Source organism: Sinocyclocheilus grahami, unplaced genomic scaffold (assembly GCF_001515645.1).
Source record: "Sinocyclocheilus grahami isolate Dianchi unplaced genomic scaffold, SAMN03320097.WGS_v1.1 scaffold263.1, whole genome shotgun sequence".
NCBI lineage: Eukaryota > Metazoa > Chordata > Actinopteri > Cypriniformes > Cyprinidae > Sinocyclocheilus > Sinocyclocheilus grahami.
The window spans coordinates 376,334-398,263 of NW_015505442.1; the positions used below are offsets into that span (position 1 = coordinate 376,334).

The following is a 21,930-nucleotide window of genomic DNA, read 5'->3' on the forward strand; positions in this document are numbered from 1 at the left end:
CAACACACTAATTCACCTTCTCGGTCTCTCTCTCTCAGTGGCAGCCAATCAGTGCGTTAAGGGTCAGTCTGGGCAGGAAATCAATTAATGACGAACGATCTGAAATAATGATGGAACACTGTGTTGCCAGGGTCTGGAGAAATGTCAGCGCATTGTTTTACTGTGTAATTAGAGCCTTAATGAGACAGTTGACAGTTAATGAGAGCCTTAATGAACAACATACGAGGACAGACAGAGAGACTGACACACCATGGGGTAAATATTTCTGTTTTATAATCGTATGAGGTCAGTGCTGCGCACGCGCCGGTGAGTCTCGTGAAAACCAACGTTTGTTAGCAGGAGCAAAGGAAGCAAAGTTTTCTTACTTTAGCAAAGAAAAACCAGTCTCCTCTTGGCTTATATCGAAATCCTCCGACATTTTTCTTTACAAATCCTCGTTTTGTACTTCTAATTAGTGACCGTTGTTTTGTATTGATCTCTCCCCTGCGCTTCCACGTGCATCACTACTGAGCGACGCATGCGCAATGCCAACCTCATACCTCATTAAAGTGATTATTACGTTTTGAATATGGATATTTTTCTTACAAAAACTCATCGATTCGCTACAGAAGGACTTTGTTCACCCCCCGGAGCCATGTGAGACACTTTTTTTTAATGGATGGGCGCATTTTATTTAACTTCTTTTGGACTGATGCATGCAACACCCGCTGAGTGCCATGAAACAGCTTGAAAGATCAAAGACAATTTTTTATATAACTCCGACTGGATTCGTCTGAAAGAAGAAAGTCATATACACCTAGGAAGACTTGAGGGTGAGTAATTTATGAGCTAATTTTCATTTTTGGGTGAACTAACCCTTTAATGGGTGACTGTGGCACTATTCCAATCCCTAGTGAGCTATATTGACAGCTACCTCGAGAGCAATCTAACTGAAATCAAACACATCGATTTGAATTGCTCCATGAAGGCTACAAAACGCATAGAACACATAAATAACAAAAAAAAAAAAACTGGTCAGTTTTCACAAGATAACTCTGTATCAACACTGTTCAGTATTGAATTGAATATATTTACATTATAACTAGGCCATTTATAGATCAATTTCACTTCTGAAAGCACACAACACTAGTCTCTGATATTCCTACAGTGAATATTTAATCTAGGTTGATCATACATCCTCCGGGATTAAATTGCCTAAAATTTTAACTGCTAAAAAGCAGTTTTTAGCTTTTGTTTGGGTAGGGGTGGGTATGCCGGTAGACACAATAAACCGGAAATTTGTCAGCTGGTAGAGATTTTGGACTAGCGTCTCTATCACGGTTACATTTCCTTTCTTAGGTTTTTTCACATAGGTCCATTTCATTTGTGTCTTTGTACTATTGTAGTGTTTTTTCCACCCCTATTGCTTGCAATTAGCTTAGTGCTCTTATTTTCTCACAAAAACCTCAAGGGTATCAAAAAACTTTGATATCATAAAAAGCAAAAATATATATCGTTGTGAGATAAAATTACTCATATCATGATATAAGATTTTGGTCATGTCACCCACTACTAATTTTAAGCAATTTATAAATCCCAGCCAGGATATGTCCAGGAAAAAGAGGATGTATGGTCACCCTTATGGCCACTTATTCTCAAACACACAGACATAAAATGAAAAGAGAAAAGATTTTAGGGCTTTTGTACAAAATCCATATCCAGTCTTCCTCTCTTGAGTATCCGCACAAATTGGAAGTAAATGACACAAGTGCATCACATAAACAAACACTGGAGAAAATCAGCAGATGCTGATGGGTTGTGTTGACATGTGCCCATTAAAAGAAAAATAGAGTAATCTGGATTAAACAGACGAGTACAGTTACTGAGGGATCCAGATGGCACGCGGGAGATGTTAGGGAAGAAAAGATGGCAGAAGAGAACCATGAACATGCAAATTAATTATTAAATTACTGAAGTTATCTTAATCTTAGGGAATATTTCAAGTAAATATTTAGGGTTTTGCTGAAAAAACATTTGGGAACTCCTGATGTAGAATTAAAACAATTCTAAAAGATGAGAGTTTCTCTCATGTACATCATTTAATTACACTGCATTTCTTAAATTCATGTCACTGTGTACAAATTTAAATAGCAAAAAAAGCAAACATGCAAACAAGTGCATCTTTAAACTAGAGACATCTAATAAGTGAAAAAGTAACCTCTGAGCAAAATCTTTTTCTTTTGGGTTCTCTATAGTTTTAAATGTATAAAAAATTACATACAATAAACTGTTTTCAATCTTGTGGAGCTCATTTTGTAGAGGTTTAGAGTTGGACTGCAAAGTATGAAATTATTTTGAACGCAGTGCATGCACGTATGTAACTAGAGTTACAAAACATGCTTGGATTTTTGCAAATCCATAATAATGGAAACTGCAGTGGGACTAAAAACATTTTCGAGTGTCATATAGCCTGGGGATGGATGTGAACCAGCACTCAGGGTATAAAGATCTCTCCTTATTTTCAGAACAAAAGGTCAGTTAGTCACACTGTCGCCTGCTGTAATCCAATCAAAGCAATCCAATTTCTGAAAGGTCACTAAATCTACATATTACTCCATCAGATGACAACATCATGGGTTTCATTAGCAGACTGACCTGTCGCACACACACACACACACACACACACACCCTACAACAATCAGCTAGTGTTTATGGACACATTGGCTCTGTTCCAAAACCTAGTGAGCAACTTATGTAGCAGTATTTTAAGGATGCTGATGTTAAATTTCAAAACATGCATTCATAAAAGAATTGGTTGCATATAATAAATACACATACAATATTAATATATGCATATATTGTAAAATTATGTTGTGACAAATTACTAATTACATATATACAAATATATTCTAATGTAACATATTTCACAATGTAATTTATTCATTATTATTATTATTAGCAATGTTGAAAACAGTTTTTGCTGCTTACTATTTTTGTGGAAATTTTGTGAAGAGATGCCAGAAGTTTAGGGTAAGTAAGATTTAAAAAAAAAAAAATAATACTACTACTATTATTCAGCAACGACACATTAAATTGATCAAAATGACAGTAAAGCCATTTAAAATATCACAAATGATTTCTATTTCAAATACATTCTATTTTACTGTTCTTTTGAACTTTCTATTCCTCAAAGAATTTTGAAACTAAAAATATGTATGTATCACGGTTTCCACAAAAATATTAAGAAAGCAGGTAAAAACGTTTTTAACTGCTAATAATAAGAACCATTATTAATAATTGAGCAACAAATCAGCATATAAAAAGCTGCTTGTGATGGGCTTTGATTCATCATGTGACTTTCTTAACACCACCTGCTTTTGGTGGTTAACAGTGTATTACAAAGGTACAAAACAGATTTCAGTACTTCAATAGGTTGCTATATTAACATTATTTCAGTTAATGAAATTACGGTATTTAACTGTAAATTTAAGTTAAAACCATAAATCCTAAAACGGTGCTAGTTTTTTTTACGGTAAAATTCAGGCAATCACAGCTGCCGGTTTTTTACTGTAATTTTTTTTTTTACAGTGTACAGCAATCTACACAATGTGTGGAGGCAAATATACGCCAAGATGTGGAATGACATGTTTTTGTTTTTCAAATAAAACGAGCCTTTCTACATGGAACCAGAGGCCTGTTCTGCCTTTCTGAGGTGTTAGGTGCATTTCGGGGGAAGGGTCCATAGACCCTCGTAATTGGCCATTTGGTTAGGTGAGGGGGAGTTAGATATTATTTGTTAAATATAACAAAAAGTTGTGTGTCTGATTGGTCCAAATGCTACACACATTTGAAGACAAACATCAGCCAGAGTAAATAATTAATAGTTTCTCCACAGCCGGTTCGATATCAATCATGTTAGTTTGCTCTGTCAGACCGGGCCGGCCGAGCCCGAGCAGCTGATGGATTGGCGATGCCTGGCACCATGTCGAAGGAGGGCAGAGGTAATAAAGTGGCATGAATGGTTCATTAACCTCAGGAGAGATACTCAGTGGTGAATAAAGCAGTCATCTGTGTAAATTTGAGTGTTGACAGTATATGAAGTCTGCTGCAAAGTTGATATGAGTGAGAGTTTACGACTGCGCTGGCGTTTGATCTACAGTGCCAGTGCAGACGATGTGGAGGCCTGAAATTACTAGTGCAAGGAACTGCCTGGACTGCTTTTTTATTTTGTTCACAGAGAGGAAAAATCCATTTACAACTGCCAAAACAGAACAACATGAAAGCCAATACTTTAAATGGACTGAAATTTCATGGAAGAAAGATCGTTCATGTCCTTTTGAAATGAAAAAAGTTCAAAATACTATGCAAACATATTCAAATATTCACAACTCACAACAAACACGATTCTCAATTTGAAAGCCATTAAGGGAAGCTAGTTTCACATTGACTAGTTTTACAATAATGCCAAGTTGTTTGTATGTGGTTAATTACTAGTCAAACCCAATGATCCCTATATGGCTCAGGTCAGCAATGCAACCTGCTGTAAAAGAGCTATGCTAAACTATTAGCTAAGCCACAAAAATATTTTGAAGTCACATAAAGATATTAATATTTGACTGTCCATATTTACAGTTTATTCTGTGTTCAGAAACTTGCTCCATCCAGTCATAGTGAGGATAGAAACATTATTCCTAAACCAGGAATAAATAAATAAACACTATGATAATAATAATAGGTATCTAGATGTGCATTAATATTATTATAATTATTATTATTACAGTTGGTATCTTGATATGAAGTTTGGTGAAGTTCACCAAATGTTGTGCAGGAAACATTGTCAAAATGTAAGTAGAGAGAGAAAAAAATATTTTATTTGAATGAATTGGTGATTTGTAGTAGTATAGTATAGAAATACTTTTTAGTCAATAAAATGCTGAAAATGCCAAAAATCCTTCGAAGGAGCAGTAACACCAGTGCCGAAATGGCTAAACTGTTTTCTTTCACATTTTTGCATATTTTTTTTTCAAAGATAATGTGCTCTATGGTTAAATGCACATGTATGTGTTTCATAAAGAATGGTCCGAGCTGAGAGATTGCTCGTCAGTGTCCTGTCTGTAGGGGGCACTCTCTAGCAGACGGCCGGGTAGAGGAAGTGCATTATGAGGGGACGGACTCACACCTGCTCCCACAAAGCAACTCAGTGCGATCATGACAATTACACAGAGCCCCAAAAAGCACCTGACAGGCCAGACAGAAACAGAGGGTGGCGGAGAGAGAGACAAGAAAAGATGAAAGGGGCAGAGAAAGAGAAAGGAGTGGGAGGAGAATCAGAGAGCAGAGGAATGCAATTAGCATGAATCGGAATAAATCACCCCTCTCATTATCAAGATTCTGTAGCTGTGGAAAGAGAGCAGGAATCAAACAGCGACGTTTTACTGTAAGTGGACAGAAGCATACTACTCATACTACTTTTATGCATGCAAATGTTTTGTATGTACTGAATACACAGATGATCTGCTGCAGAAGTCAAAAAATGTGAGGTGTATTAAACAAATCACTCCTCAAGGGACAGTGTGTCCCACAATGCAATGCACTCAACCTGATGAAATGAACCGAAAGCAATATCCATCACATTTTTTAACGACCCCAGAAAAATCTAAATTGGAGTTTGTAGCTGTTCGATTTTTAATCAGATTTTTAGCAATCTTACTGAATATTTCTATTTCAAGAAAAATTGACTAAGAATTATAAAAAAATGCTAAACATTAAAATATAAAATTTTTAATATTATTTAATTAATATTTATTAAAATATTTTAAAATAAATATTTTTAAAAACTTAAAATAATTTTTTAATAATTTGCTCCAATTCTCTTAACAGTCACTAATTAGCTGTAAACATATTATATATTTATATTTCTTATAATTTACATTATTTGTATTCTTTTGTGGATTTATCAGTAAGATTTTTTTAAAATGTTTTTGAATGTAGACTTTTATGCTCACCAAGGCTGCATTTATTTGATTAAAATAAAAAACAGTAAACACAGTAATATTGTGAAATATTATTGCAATTTAAAATAACTGTTTTCTATGTGAATTAGGGTTGGGCCGATTGACGATGCCATCGTCCATCATCACGATGTTGAGCCGGCATCGCGATCCCATCCCCCCCCCAATCCGCCGCAATCCGCCGCATCGCGTTCCGAAAGAAAATGACGTGTAATCCGGAACCCCTAAGGGGAATAAATCCGAGAGGGGAGGAAAATATTTCAGTATTTTCTCTCGCAGTTATATCATTGGACAATTATACTGTACATAAATTGCGGGCATCAGGGAGCCACCATTATACCTGGCATTGAAACTGCTTTTGAATGCGCGATCGCTTTTTAGTTTCACTTTCAAGAGTCGCGATCGCATGTACTCTGTTTATGATCTCTGAATCATATGTTTGTGGAAAATATGACAACAATTTTTCTGAATAGAATAGAATAGAAATTACAAACAAATACAGAAATCTATATAGAAATCTTTTGTAACATTATAAATGTCCTTATTGTCACTTTTGATCTAAATTTCTCAATAGCCATGAAATCATGGTTTTGTTTCATTTTAACCAAAAAAAAAAAAAGATGAAAAACACGAAATATTATTTATTTCTTCCATAAGTAACATGCTAAATATAACATGCAATATAAGGAGATCATGTGACAAGGTAGAATATTGATTAAACATTTATCACTGCAAACTGTTTCACGTACTTTTTTAAAGTAGACAGTATACACAGTATGCAGGGCGCATAGCCTACAAACACTCCACGACACCACTTTAATTACAGATAAATTGCATTTCATTATATTTTAAGAGAAATCTGCCTGTTTGTGTCACACACGCACACACTCAGTCAACGTTCAGGACTCACTCTTATCATCAATGGGGATGTGGAGTGGTTTTGAAGAGCTCATGTGAAGCGTGTGTGATTACTGGTGTCATTTACATGCAGGTGTTTCAGTACACGCTCCTCTCTTTACCTTCTGTGAGTGTTTGCAGCCACCACTCCAACATTCTGCATCAATTAATCCTGCATTGATTATCAGCCTGTATTTACAGCCTATATTTACTCAAAGGAGCCATCTCCAGGTGCAAGAGCTCTTAGACCTTCTGCCACAGTAGGAGGTCTCCAACAACATTCAGAAATTTGGATTAAAATATAGGGCCGAAAAAGTACAGCTCAATAACTTTTGAGATGAACTGCATATGCTGTAGAACTTTTCTGTATGATTTCTAAAAACTGGTCTGAATAACTTAACATACCATAACATAAGATAACACAGGAGAATGTTAATAAATTACATGGAGAAAGAGCTTCTTAAAGAGATAGTTCACCTAAAAATGAAACTTGTGTCAAATTATTTAGCCTTGTGTTGTTCTTTTTTCCAATTATTGAAAGCATACAATGTCCAAACAGGCTCCATAAAAGCACCATAAAACTATCATATAAAGCAGTGAACTATCTATGCATGTGAAACACTGGCAATCCAATTATTTCTATGATTGTCGCCTGAACTTTATTCACCTAATATTTTAATTGTATTTATTATATTATGTATTTTTATTATATTTATATAAAATATTCATAAATATATATTTAAAATTTGAAATATATATATATTTAAATTTTTTATTTTATATAATTTACATATCATATAATGTATTTTTTATTTAACTGTCTTTACATTAACATTCTCTTACAACAATCACTAATTAGTTGTTGTCTATACATATATATTTTAAATTAATTAATTTAAAGATAATGTTTTACATTTTAAATATCTATTTATATTTAAATGTTTTTACTTTATATAATTTATTATTTAATGTATGCGAAAGAAGTGACTTGTGCTCACCAAGGCTGCATTTATTTGATAAAAAATACAATAAAAATATTATTGCAATTTAAAATAACTGTTTTCTATGTGAATTAGGGTTGGGCCGATTGACGATGCCATCGTCCATCATCACGATGTTGAGCCGGCATCGCGATCCCATCCCCCCCCCAATCCGCCGCAATCCGCCGCATCGTGTTCCGAAAGAAAATGACGTGTAATACGGAACCCCTAAGGGGAATAAATACGAGATGGGAGGAAAATATTTCAGTATTTTCTCTCGCAGTTATATCATTGGACAATTATACTGTACATAAATTGCGGGCATCAGGGAGCAGCCATTATACCTGGCATTGAAACTGCTTTTGAACGCGCGATCGCTTTTTAGTTTCACTTTCAAGAGTCGCGATCGCATGTACTCTGTTTATGATCTCTGAATCATATGTTTGTGGAAAATATGACAACAATTTTTCTGGATTTTTTATGAATAGAAATTACAAACAAATACAGAAATGTATATAGAAATCTTTTGTAACATTATAAATGTCCTTATTGTCACTTTTGATCTAAATTTCTCAATAGCCATGAAATCATGGTTTTGTTTCATTTTAACCAAAAAAAAAAAAAGATGAAAAACACGAAATATTATTTATTTCTTCCATAAGTAACATGCTAAATATAACATGCAATATAAGGAGATCATGTGACAAGGTAGAATATTGATTAAACATTTATCACTGCAAACTGTTTCACGTACTTTTTTAAAGTAGACAGTATACACAGTATGCAGGGCGCATAGCCTACAAACACTCCACGACACCACTTTAATTACAGATAAATTGCATTTCATTATATTTTAAGAGAAATCTGCCTGTTTGTGTCACACACGCACACACTCAGTCAACGTTCAGGACTCACTCTTATCATCAATGGGGATGTGGAGTGGTTTTGAAGAGCTCATGTGAAGCGTGTGTGATTACTGGTGTCATTTACATGCAGGTGTTTCAGTACACGCTCCTCTCTTTACCTTCTGTGAGTGTTTGCAGCCACCACTCCAACATTCTGCATCAATTAATCCTGCATTGATTATCAGCCTGTATTTACAGCCTATATTTACTCAAAGGAGCCATCTCCAGGTGCAAGAGCTCTTAGACCTTCTGCCACAGTAGGAGGTCTCCAACAACATTCAGAAATTTGGATTAAAATATAGGGCCGAAAAAGTACAGCTCAATAACTTTTGAGATGAACTGCATATGCTGTAGAACTTTTCTGTATGATTTCTAAAAACTGGTCTGAATAACTTAACATACCATAACATAAGATAACACAGGAGAATGTTAATAAATTACATGGAGAAAGAGCTTCTTAAAGAGATAGTTCACCTAAAAATGAAACTTGTGTCAAATTATTTAGCCTTGTGTTGTTCTTTTTTCCAATTATTGAAAGCATACAATGTCCAAACAGGCTCCATAAAAGCACCATAAAACTATCATATAAAGCAGTGAACTATCTATGCATGTGAAACACTGGCAATCCAATTATTTCTATGATTGTCGCCTGAACTTTATTCACCTAATATTTTAATTGTATTTATTATATTATGTATTTTTATTATATTTATATAAAATATTCATAAATATATATTTAAAATTTGAAATATATATATATTTAAATTTTTTATTTTATATAATTTACATATCATATAATGTATTTTTTATTTAACTGTCTTTACATTAACATTCTCTTACAACAATCACTAATTAGTTGTTGTCTATACATATATATTTTAAATTAATTAATTTAAAGATAATGTTTTACATTTTAAATATCTATTTATATTTAAATGTTTTTACTTTATATAATTTATTATTTAATGTATGCGAAAGAAGTGACTTGTGCTCACCAAGGCTGCATTTATTTGATAAAAAATACAATAAAAACTGTAATATTGTGAAATATTATTACAGTTTAAAATAACCGTTTTCTTTGTGAATATATTTAAAAATGTAATTTATTCCTGTGATGCAAAGCTGAATTTTCTCCAGCATTCCTCCAGTCTTCAGTGTCACATGATCCTTCAGAAATCATTCTATTATGCTGATTTGCTGCTCAAGAAACATTTCTGATTATTGTCAGTGTTGAAAACAGCTATGCTGCTTCATATTTTTGTGGAAATCGCAATACTTTTTTTTTTAGATTCTTTGATAAATAGAAAGTTCAAAAGAATATAGAAATATTTTGTAACATTATAAATGTCACTTTTGATCAATTTAATGCATCCTTGCTGAATGAAAGTATTTATTTGTTTTAAAAAATGAATTCTTATCGCCTTTTGAACTGCATATTCTAATTGTAATTAATTTAACTGAACAGAAATACTAAAAGTTACATTGATAATAACGGCTCAGTTCATTTAATATGAAAATTAAGGAAAGATCCTCAAGTCTTTCTTCATGTACTATACAGTATGTGTGTCTGTGTGAATGCTCTCACACACATGTTTGTAACTGTCCTGTTGCGTCTGTAATGACAGAGTCCCAGAATGCTCTGCAGCCAATTAGCCTGCCATAATTACCCAGACTCCCATTGAGCTGTCAATCATAGAGGAGCTGCACAGGAAGTCATCCCTCCCTCTGTTAGCGGAGGAAAGTCTCGGCTGAGCCCTCCCCATTTAAACCCACTCTCGCTCTAATATTAGACCCGACTTAACCATCTCTCGCTCTCTCTCTGTGTGTTTCTCTCATTCGCTCTCTTTTACGTTACGTTTCAGCATCGGCTCTCCTGACATCTTTCTTTCTCTGTTATTGTCTACCCACCTCTTCTCACTCATAATTGCAAAGTGCTCAGCGCAGGCCGAAGTGCATGTGTTTCAACAGATGTTTTTGGCAATGCAGAGCACCACATACTGCATACAAACGCTGCGTGCTGTCGCCACGTTTTCTATGGTTTGTGTTGCTATGTAATTCTGATAAATGCACAAGGTAACTCTACTCAATCACAGGCTTACTCTATAATCATGTCCAGGCAGTTGTTATGATTGAAGCTTGTTTCTGTAATTGTGACTAGTTTAGTTCTATCTAGTTCTAGTTTGTATCGCACAATTCAACCAGAAAAAAAGTCAGGATTGCATGAGATAAACTCAGAATTCAGACTTACTTTCTCACAATTCCAAGTTTACATCTTGCAATTCTGATTGCGACTTTTTATCTCATAATTATTGCCTTTATTCTGAGTATATATCTCACAATTCTGCATTTATATCTTGCAATTCTGAATTTATATCTTGCAAATATGAGTTTATATCTCACAATTCTGCATTTATATCTTGCAATTCTGCACTTATCTCACAAATCTGAATTCATATCCCACAATTCTGCAGTTATCTCATAATTCTGCATTTATATCTCATAATTCTGCATTTATATCTCACAATTCTGCATTTATATCTCACAATTCTGCATTTATATCTCATAATTCTGCATTTATATCTCGCAATTCTGCATTTATATCTCGCAATTCTGCATTTATATCTCGCAATTCTGCATTTATGTCTAGCGATTCTACATTTATGTCTCGCAATTCTGCATTTATTGTGAGATATAAATGCAGAATTGTGAGATATAAATGCAGAATTGTGGAATATGAACTCAAATTTGTGATATAAATGCAGAATTATGAGATATAAATGCCACTGGTTGAGGTATTCGGCCAATCACAATGCACTGGATAGCTGGCCAATCAGAGCACACCTCGCTTTTCAGACCGATGAGCTTTGTAAAAATCGACGTGTTTCAGAAAGGCGGGGCATAGAGGAGAAACAATAATGTACAGTATGTGGAAAATAATGTGTTTTTTTAACCTTAAACCGCATAAACACATTTCATTACACCAAATACACCAAATATTGTTCTTTTTAGCAACATCATATGACCCCTTTAAAGGGTACTGCAGTGGGTAAATGTGACCGCATCAGCGTTTAATCTCACAGAAAGCCTCAAACATGCACAGCTGTCGTGAGTGTGTGCGCATTCGTGGAACTGGTTTCTAGCTGGTCCAAGCTAGTCTATGTGAACTGCCGGTCTACTAACTTGGCTTAAATTATCTTGTTTATGCTGGTTAGTACTGGTAGACACTTTAGACCAGCAGCAAACCATCTACTATGTTCCAAAAAACAGTAAGTAACTCTACTCCACCACAAGCTTACTCCAGAATCACGTGCCAGCACTTCTTATGGGAATTTATTAAAAAACTATGACAAATTTCTTATATTAGCTACTCCTGGAAAAACCCATTTAAAAAAATCAACAGGAAGTCAAAATTGAGCCCATTTGCAATACGTGTTTCTAGTCATACTACATCATTTTTATACCAGCCCCTGCTAGAAAATCCAGTTTAAACCCACTTGAAGACAACAGGAAGTCATAACAGACTCCATTTATTTTCTTAATGCATGTTTCTGGAACCTTTTTGTGGAATGGAAATGTTCCATGGATGTTAAAGGTTCTTCATGGAGCCATTCCAATAAAGAAAAAAAAGAAGAAAAAAACAGGCTGACCATTAGAAGGGAGGTCATCCACCTACACCAGGTTGGACCAGCTACCTTCAGATGGTTTTAGCTGGATTTTTCCAGTGAATGTTACTGAATCTGGCTAATACATACATGAAACACAAATATTAGAGAAATCATATTTATTGCTGAAAGAGGTTTTCACAGTGGATGATAATGAGTTCAGCACACCTCAGATCTTCTCTGCCTTACCTCTGAGATGTTTTCTTGTACTTCCTCCTGTAACAAAACGAACACCATGTTAAAAACTTGTATTTGGCTACTGTGCATAATTATATTGGATTTATTTCATAAATAATAATAACACAAACACAGACACAGAGAGAGAGAGAGAGAGAGAGAGTCTATTTAACCCCTGCTGTTTCATGGTCTAATGTATTTATTTTAACTGTAGCATAAATATTAATATTACTTAATATTCATAAACAAACTGTATTATTATGATTATTATTATTACATATTTTGCAAGTTATATTATTTTGTCATTCATTTTTCAGGTTGTTTTTATGGCCCTGCAAGTTGCAAAACATTTTTGCTTCCACTTTTGAAAAATTACTTAAAGTTCTCCACATATAACACATGCAAACGCATGCCTTTTCTGAAAATAAAATAAAATAATCTCTTACTGTTTACCTGATTGATATACAGTCAAATCTTTTTTCTTTTTGACATGAATCTAACTGAATTCAATTAAGGCATTCAATCAACTTTTCATACAGGCTGTTTAAAGCATTGCTTCATCTGGTATGTTTTTACAGTGTGTCGCTGACATCTCATATACGTATGTCTCTCCATAAAGCCCATTAACAACACAAGGATGGTGAAGCAATTAGTCAACGCACAGGAAAATTCACAGCAGCCCAATCATTACTCATTCCTGCCATGAGCCTACACTGGTTCCTGAAATTACTCCTTAGAAAAGGAAACTCCTTCTTACGTTCTCCCTTTTCTTTCTAAAGTCCCCAAACACAATAATGAGTGCTGCTTCACACCATTAAGATGTTGTATGCACACAAGGGCACGTGCAAAATCATGTCCACGAATGCGCACACACTCACGACAGCTGTGTGTGTTTGAGGCTTTCTGTGAGATTAAACGCTGATGCGGTCACATTTACCCACTGCAGTACCCTTTAAAGATCAGCTCTAGGCATGACGAAGCGGATATTGTCCTCTTTTGGAAGACCAAACAAAGTAGTTTCGCTTTCACAAAGAAACACACGCCGTCACACACGGTGGGCTAGAGTGAGTGGCAGCCGGAGGGCTTGCGGCAACCACATGTGACGACCACGGGCTGGACATCAAAATTGATGTATTTCCTCAGCGACCAGCATGGATCAGCTCTAGGAATGACGAAGTGGATATCGTCCTCTTTTGGAAGGCCAGCTGACACAAATGCAGACATAGTTTCGCTTTCACATCGAAGCACACAGTGCCTTCACGACATGGCGGCGACAGCAACAATACTACAGCGAGAATAAAAGTTACGCCTACTTTCTTTGCGTGAACATTTGGGCGGCGTTATGCTAATATTTCCACATCGGGACATAGACATGTGGGGGCGTGTTAGAACGAGCCGTTTTAGGTAGGCGTGGTTGACTCTTAACTTTTATAAAGAATATCTCTTTGGATTTGAGACTTTAGTCTTTGCAACTTTACAGATCTTCTTTATGCACCAAGAGCTTGCAACACTCCAAAGAGAAAGGAAAAATTGAAATCGCATCATATGACCCCTTTAACATCCACATATACAGCTGCTTCAACATGCCCAAAACACAGCAAAACAGCTTAACATCCTGTGAACCCGCCTGACATCCTGTGACGGGAAATAATCCAAACCCAGTGAAGGGACTAACACAATATTGGCAAAAAATGCACTTGTTTTTGGCTCTCCATTAGAGAGAACAACAAAGTTCTTAAAGGAATAGTTCACCCACAAATATAATGATCTGTCATTACTTTTGTGGAACACAAATAAATGTGTGCATGCGCTTTTTGGTGTTTTTGGAGCTTGACAGGCCCTGGTTACTTTCTACTAACTTTATAAAGAAACAAACAGCTTGGATATTCTGCAAAATTCTCAATATTCTCTTTTTATGTTCCACAGAAGGCATACATGGATTTGAGTGTGTATATCTTTTAATTTTTAGTGAACCATTCTGACTCTAACCTCTGACGTGCATTTAAGAGGAAAATATGTTTATTCATAAGGAATTGATTGAAATGGTGCATGGTGAGATTTTCATTACAATTAAGAAATTACCCAAAAAAAAGAATCTTCATACTATAACGTAAAAAAGTTTTTAGTTTTATTTTACAATTTTAGTTTTTACTTTTAATTATCTTATTACCATTTTTTAATAGTATTTGTCCATCCAAATCACTATGTCTCAAAAATGCTTTTTAATTTTCATTATTTTATTGTTTACATTATTATTTTATTAGTTAGAAAGCCCAAATTAACATAAAATCTATTTTACTTCTGTAATATGACTCTGATGTATGTTTAAGATAAATATGTTATTTATTTAACGAGAAAAATAAAGATGGGAGAGACTTAATTTTATCCATAATCAATTGATTGGATTTTGCAAAGTGCCTCTATATGGCAGGTGGAAGGAGGCGAAGGAGTTGAAATAAAAGAGTTCGGTCACACTTTATTTTAAGGTTCAATTCTCGCTATTAATTAACTATTAAATTCCAACTTTAAACCTTAAACTCCTAATTACTGCTTAGTAAGGTAGTTGTTAAATTTAGGCATTAGGGATGTAGAATATGGTCATGCAGAATATGTGCTTTATAAGTACTAATAAATAGCCAATATGCTAGTGTTACCAAGAGTTCTTGTTGATGTCAGACAACAAAGGAAAGTAATTTTAGAGGAGGAGCAAGTTATTATGTTTGGATAAAAGATTATGAAGACAGACATTTTCCTTTTTGGATTAACGTGTCGTGCACTAATGAATCACTTACAATAAGACCAGAACTATGTATTTAAAAACTAAATAGGGTCAATTTGATTTCATGTGGACTTTAACAGACTCAATACACACACAAAAACTTATCAAACTCATCGTTAACAGAGGAAAGTTACTATTCTACTGTGTGAAGGGAGAAAATATGAGAGGTCACAAACCAGCCCTTCCCTTTCATCTCTTTCTTGCTTTCATTCGCTTTTTCTTTCACCTTCTCTCGCTCATCTTTTCTTCTTCACCCGTAGTGAGGAAATTGCATTTCATTCACTGAGTTCTAGGACAATATAGAGACTTTTTCTCCAGCCGCCCAATAACAGCCAGAGAGAAAAACTGATTGACATCGAAGAAATGCGTTTGTCTACAGATGATGGAGCTGTTTAATATATATTTGAGAAGTATTTGAAACATATTAATAAAAAGTCACCAGGTCTCTGTGAATTGACCTCACTGAAGTGTGAATAAAATCACAATAAAAAAAACACCTTTCCATGGAACAGTTACTGTAATTTATTGAATAATATTTGTGAATATTTGTTTTTTGAATTTAAAACTATTTTCTTTTTTTCTTTAAAAAAAAAAAAACAAACATTTTAGGTGCATCCATCGAGAACCGTTTAAAGTCATATTTCACACACACACACACACACACACACACACACACACACATAGAAAGAAAAAATAAAAATAAAAAACATCAAGACTTTTTGCATAGGGACATTTTTATGACAATTGAAAAAAAAAATTATAATAATAATTCTCATTACTACAACCCAAAAAGTAATACATTTTAAAATTATATATATTTTTTATTTTATTATTTTAAATATATTTTTACAGTATTTGTCCATCCAAATCCAGTAGGTGTCCAAAAGTGACTTTCAGTAAGGAGAATTAACAAAAAAAGCTTAATTTTCATTTTAAAAAATTATGATCACTATGCAAAAATAGTCCTAAAACAGGGTTTACGGTTTATTCTGATTATAATTTCTTATTTTTTCCTTTTTATTTTTGGGTGAAAAGTGAATTTGACATGTTTACATGAGATTCAGGATGTTTGTCAATCTCTTAGATGGACACACACACTCTCTCTCTCTCTCTCTCTCTCTCTCACACACACACACACACACACACACACACAGACACGCGCACACAAAACACAAGAAAACCTGTTGAAAAGCTCATACTCACAGTCCCCGCAGTCGGAGCCAGATTTTCTCGATCTGGTCGGGCTGTAAGTACTTGAGCGACGTGCTTTCAAACTCCTCGATCTCTCTGGTGGGAGACTCCATGATGCCAAGACGGGAAAACTTAATCCCAGAGCCAGAGCAGAGGAGAGACAGATTCCCCTCTTCAGTTGAGCTGTGGTCGGGACGCTGCAGTCATCATCACCCTGTTTTCTCCTCCTGCTCCTCCTCCTGTCCCTCGTGCTCCACTCTGGTCTGAGCACAGGAGTGTGTGACGGTACTGCAGTACGATCTCTCTCTCTCTCTCTCTTTCGCTCTCAGAAATACAGCGCAGCCCAGATTAAGGCAAACTCCTGATTTCATGAGTGTTGGTGGGAGGAGTTGAGCGTGACTGAAGCCTCTAGCAGTGATGGCAGTGTGATCAATAGTGACAAACTGGATCTCTTCCCATAGGACAAATCACAATTGACATCTCTTTAATATCTCAATTGTTTCTCCTAGACAGCAATGAGATTAAACAAACAGCAAACAGAAGCTTTTGTTTGAGTCCCATGAGAAAAAAAACCCTATAATCTCCAGGGTTATTAAAGTTAACTAAAACTAAAACCATAAAAATATATTTGTGTTGCTTAAAATTAAATAAACATTATCTGAAATAAAATTAAATATATTAAAAAACATATTTTATTTACACAAACTTATTTTATTTCAGCTAGTTGCCCAGGCAACATTTCTAATTTGCATTCAGTTTAATGTACTAAAACTAAAAATATAAAAAATAATAAAAACTATAACAGTGTCTCAATAGTGTGTAATGATCAACTAAAATAATGCCTCCTAGGATGTCAACAAGGTTTTAAAATGTGCTCAGATTTGCCAAGATACCCAAGTCTGCAATCAAAACTCAGAGATCTCAATATGAACTCAAATATTTCTCAAATTCATCCCAGACTGAATGATCTGAGATACACTATCCAGTGTCCACATGAATTTGTATACTCGTAAGTGAGTAATTATAGCTCATAAATGCAAAATAATTGAGACCTTCAAACTAGAGCTTTTGGTTTGTTTGCCATCAGAGTTTTTTTTCATGGATTGGTGTGAAAGTCATAGTTCTTACATTAAAAAAAATAGACCAAATGCAAAAGAATGTACATGCATATGACATTTCGAACCAGAAAAAAGCATCTTAAAATGCGGTGCTTATGGTGTGAGATGCTAAAAAAACAACAAGAAGACATGTTGCAATGGTCAAAAAGATGCTCATCTAGCATGATTACTTAAAAACTATTTTTAAAAAAAATTGTAAACGATTAACAGCCGTGCAAACTGCAAGTTGATGTGAAAAAGACACCCCTAGGCAATGAAATAGTCGCTATGCAATAACATTTAGGTGGCTTATTATGCTGGAAAGGGAATAGATGGGGTGACAGAGGAGGTGAGGAGGAAAAGGAGAAATAGAAAGGAGTTAAAGACACAAACTGTGACTAGAGAGATGAAGAGGCCAATCAGCCTGCAGCTGAAGAGCAGAGTGAGATTATATGCCTGTTAGATGAAAGTGCCACCCTACTGTCAGATACTGTCATTCACACACACTGCTCTATTCTTCACTTCCATTTACCAAATGACCCAATGATTGCTCAATCTTTCTTTCAGGACTCGCGGACGATAAACAGATTCGTCTTTACGATCCGGAGACTTCACAGTGAACAAATTCATGACTTCTGGAGAATAAAGGAGCTGAGTCTATAAATGGGCATTATCAATTTATTTTCTAGGAGCTGAGCATTATTGGAATTTAAGTAATAATGTAGGTTTAAGTTTAAGTTTATTATTTTTATTTATTTATTTATTTGAAATAAATTAATTTATTCAGCAAGGATGCATTAAATTGATCAGAAGTGGTAGTAAAGAAATGTATAATGTTACAAAAGATTTATATTTCAAATAAATGCTTTTCTTTTGAACTTTCTATTCATCAAAGAATCCTGAAAAAAAAGTGTCATGGTTTCCACAAAAATATTAAGTAGCACAACTGCTTTCAACTTTGATAATAATAATAAAAAATAAAAAATCTTGAACAGCAAATCAGCACATTAGAATGATTTCTGATGGATCATGTGACACTACAGATTGGATATACTGTATTGTAATTAAGTGTACATTTTATGTCCAATTATGATGTCAACAAATTCTGTCAACTAGTAACGTGTTACTGTAATTTGAGTAATTTAATGTGTTATAATTTTCAAAATAGTAATTAGAGTATAGTTACAAGCTGAGGTCTCTATACGTTACTGACGCGTTACATTGCTGACAGAATGCAGTGTTTTATAATCTGGAGATTATAAAAAGGATGTAGCACACGCACTGTCGAGTCAAGTGCCAGTGGATTAGAGACCTGCTCCCGCGAGACCTGACACAACAGAGTGCGGCACGGGACAAGATAGGCGAGTGCTGGTGCGGGCGGGTAGATGCTCGTGTGTGTGCAATAAAATGATTCACGGGACTCCCGCAAAATAGAAATATCTAAACATAAAATATCTAAAACAAATAAATTGTTATTCATCTATTGCACAAAAGCTACATGAACTACTATAAAATATAAACGATTAACAGGTGCAAGCGTATGCAGAGTTTCTATTTAGGCTATAACACGTGTGCGGCAGCGTTGAGCAATGCAGTGCTGAAATTTGCGTGCTCACGAATCCTCTTATTATAACACACGAATTGTAGACATTATGAAAGATTTATTATGCATATATTTATTGTGTTATAACAGAGATTTGTGAGATTGCAATGAACTGAGATGTCTTTTAGAGATTATAAATGCAGCGCTCTTTGCTGGTATTCTGCCATGACAAACCATGCATGCAGCAGCCGCTTGCTTTAGTTAAAAATAAGTGTTCTGTGAATGTTGATGCTTTAATAACAAATATTTATCGGGAGCATGTATGCTGTGATTTCATAAATTTCATGGAGAAAAAAGTAACGTAACTAGTAATGTAACTAATTACTAATTACTTTTGAAATAAAGTAATCAGAACATTAACGTGATTACTTTTAAAAGGAGTAATCAGTAATTTGATTACATTTTCAAAGTAACTTGCCCTACACTGTTTGTTACTAAACAAACACTTCTTTAAAAAAAACTAATGAAGACTAAAAAATGGCTTATCACGAAACCATTTCTATATTTGATCTCCAATGACCTATTGTCAAGGAGTATATTAACCGCCAACTATGTTGGGTATTGTTATGGTTTGCAATATTTTTATGCTTTTAATTGAAATTAATATTAACATTTGAGGTTAATCTGATCAAGAAGATAACATTTGGTTGGCCAGACAAGGCCTGCCATTGAAATTATTAGTCAAAGTGGCAAAGCTGTCGACTATGTTACCTGTCAATCCATACAGTTTTACAAAAGACAACAAAATCAAATTCAAAAATCAAATTCAAATTCATTCATCAACTGCTAAGAACATAAAAAATGCTAAGAATATACATGGTTTCATTGCTTCCCAACAGTTTGGCTTTGATGTTTATTTCAAAAGCATGCAATGCTCTATAAATACTGTTTTTATTAGCATATTTATCTGAATAAAAACATACTGAACCCCTCCAGAGTCGTGACACCATGCTGTAGTTCGCTTATGTTACCTTACACTGCTCTTGTCAAAAATCAATTGATTAAGTTTATCCCTCCTTTGTTTCTTGTGCTTTTGTATTTTTCCATCTGCTTCGCACAATGGGGCCATTATATAATGGAGTTTCCTGAACACCCCGAAAATCCAATAAGGCTGAAAGCTGGGCTGACCGGCCTGGGACTAATGTAGAAATCTAATTCCTCAAGCTGGAAATGTTTTTTCTCCAGGGAGACATTCAGGGACAGCTGTTATTGAAAGCCGAGACACAGCAGCAGGTTAGTGCCGTAGATTTCAGCCATGCAATACTGAGAAGAAGCGTAACCAAAAATCTGTCACTGGTAAAACATTTACTATAATATAATATGTGACCCTGGACCACAAAACCAGTCATAAGGGTACATTTTTTAAAATTGAGATTTATACATCATCTGAAAGCTGAATAAATAAGCTTTCCGTTGATGTATGGTTTGTTAGGATAGGATATTTGGCCCGAGATACAACTATTTGAAAATCTGGAATCTGAGGGTGCAAAAAATACTGAGAAAATCGCCTTTAAAGTTGTCCAAATGAAGCTCTTAGCAATGCATATTGCTAATCAAAAATTAAGTTTTGATATATTTACGGTAATAAATTTACGAAATATCTTCATGGAACATGATATTTGCTTAATATCCTAATGATTTTTGGCATAAAAGAAAAATAGATAATTTTGAACCATACAATGTTTTTTGGCTATTGCTAAAAATATACCCCAGCGACTTAAGACTGGTTTTGTGGTCCAGGGTCACACATATATCTACCAAAAATTTTCATTTTGTTAGATCACACAGATACTTGAGAAAGACACTTTTTGTCGCCATAATGGTGTTGTTACATAATCTACCAGTAGGAGTAACTGAAGTTCCCTTTCAGTCGGTAACTCTCGACGTCACGTCGGATGACCGACGAAATTGGGAAATTGGGATCTCGCTTAGAGGGACCAATCTACTTAGAGTGTAAACTAAACAAGCCAATGCACATTGGCATGCGATTATTGCATCCAGCTGCTGCTGATCACAGCGTGAGTATAAGTAGGCAGCAGATGCAGCGCATATTCAGCTTTTCGCTTCGGAGCCGAGCGATCACATTGTTCTGCTCCTGACTACTCTACTGAGAAAAGAAGACTGAACGAGTTCAGCACGCTCTTAGAGAGCTCTTCGTGTTGGCGGACGGCGCTTCAGCGGTGGTGGTTTCCCGTGTCGAGTGGGTTGCACACATCAGGCTGCACTACCCCCTGTTTGTGTTGCAGATGATCATCTCCCCTGTGCGCCTCAGCACGCTAAAATAGCTTTTTCCCCTAAAAGAGCAATTTCAGGTGTGTCTTTTTAAAGACGACGTTGTGTGTCAAACTTGACGTTACGTCTTTGTAAAGACGATGTGGGTCTTGCTATAGACAGCGTATATACGTGTTTTGGATGCGGTCGTTACCTGGCGCTGGGTGAGGGTCACGATCGCTGCCTCTCGTGCCTGGGCATGAAGCACGCTGAGGTGGCTTTCGTGGATGACTCATGCTCCCATTGCGGGGGTATGACCATCTCGGAGTTGCGGACCAGACTCCGTTACCTACAAAGGGGCGGAGTGCCCGTGCCACTGCCCAGATCTGGGGTTCCCTCTGGTGGCAACTGGGGGCGTCCTTTTTCTGGCAGTGGGCG

General features: G+C 35.3%; 2 protein-coding genes across 3 annotated transcripts in view; both read right to left on the bottom strand.

The window, feature by feature from the left end:
* Nucleotides 1-16,861, bottom strand: part of pde1cb (phosphodiesterase 1C, calmodulin-dependent b) — a 42,215-nt gene extending 25,354 nt beyond the window's left edge. For both annotated transcript variants that reach the window (XM_016290777.1, XM_016290776.1), the window contains exons 1-2: nucleotides 16,594-16,861; nucleotides 12,624-12,650 (exon numbers count right to left, since the gene is read on the bottom strand). In XM_016290777.1, the coding sequence (XP_016146263.1) occupies nucleotides 12,624-12,650; nucleotides 16,594-16,694 (128 nt within the window). In that variant the 5' untranslated portion in view covers nucleotides 16,695-16,861. The remainder of the gene's footprint in view (nucleotides 1-12,623; nucleotides 12,651-16,593) is intronic.
* Nucleotides 16,791-21,930, bottom strand: part of LOC107599273 (uncharacterized) — a 40,636-nt gene continuing 35,496 nt past the window's right edge. The window contains exon 4 of the mRNA XM_016290819.1: nucleotides 16,791-17,030. Coding sequence (XP_016146305.1) covers nucleotides 16,791-17,030 — 240 coding nt within the window. The remainder of the gene's footprint in view (nucleotides 17,031-21,930) is intronic.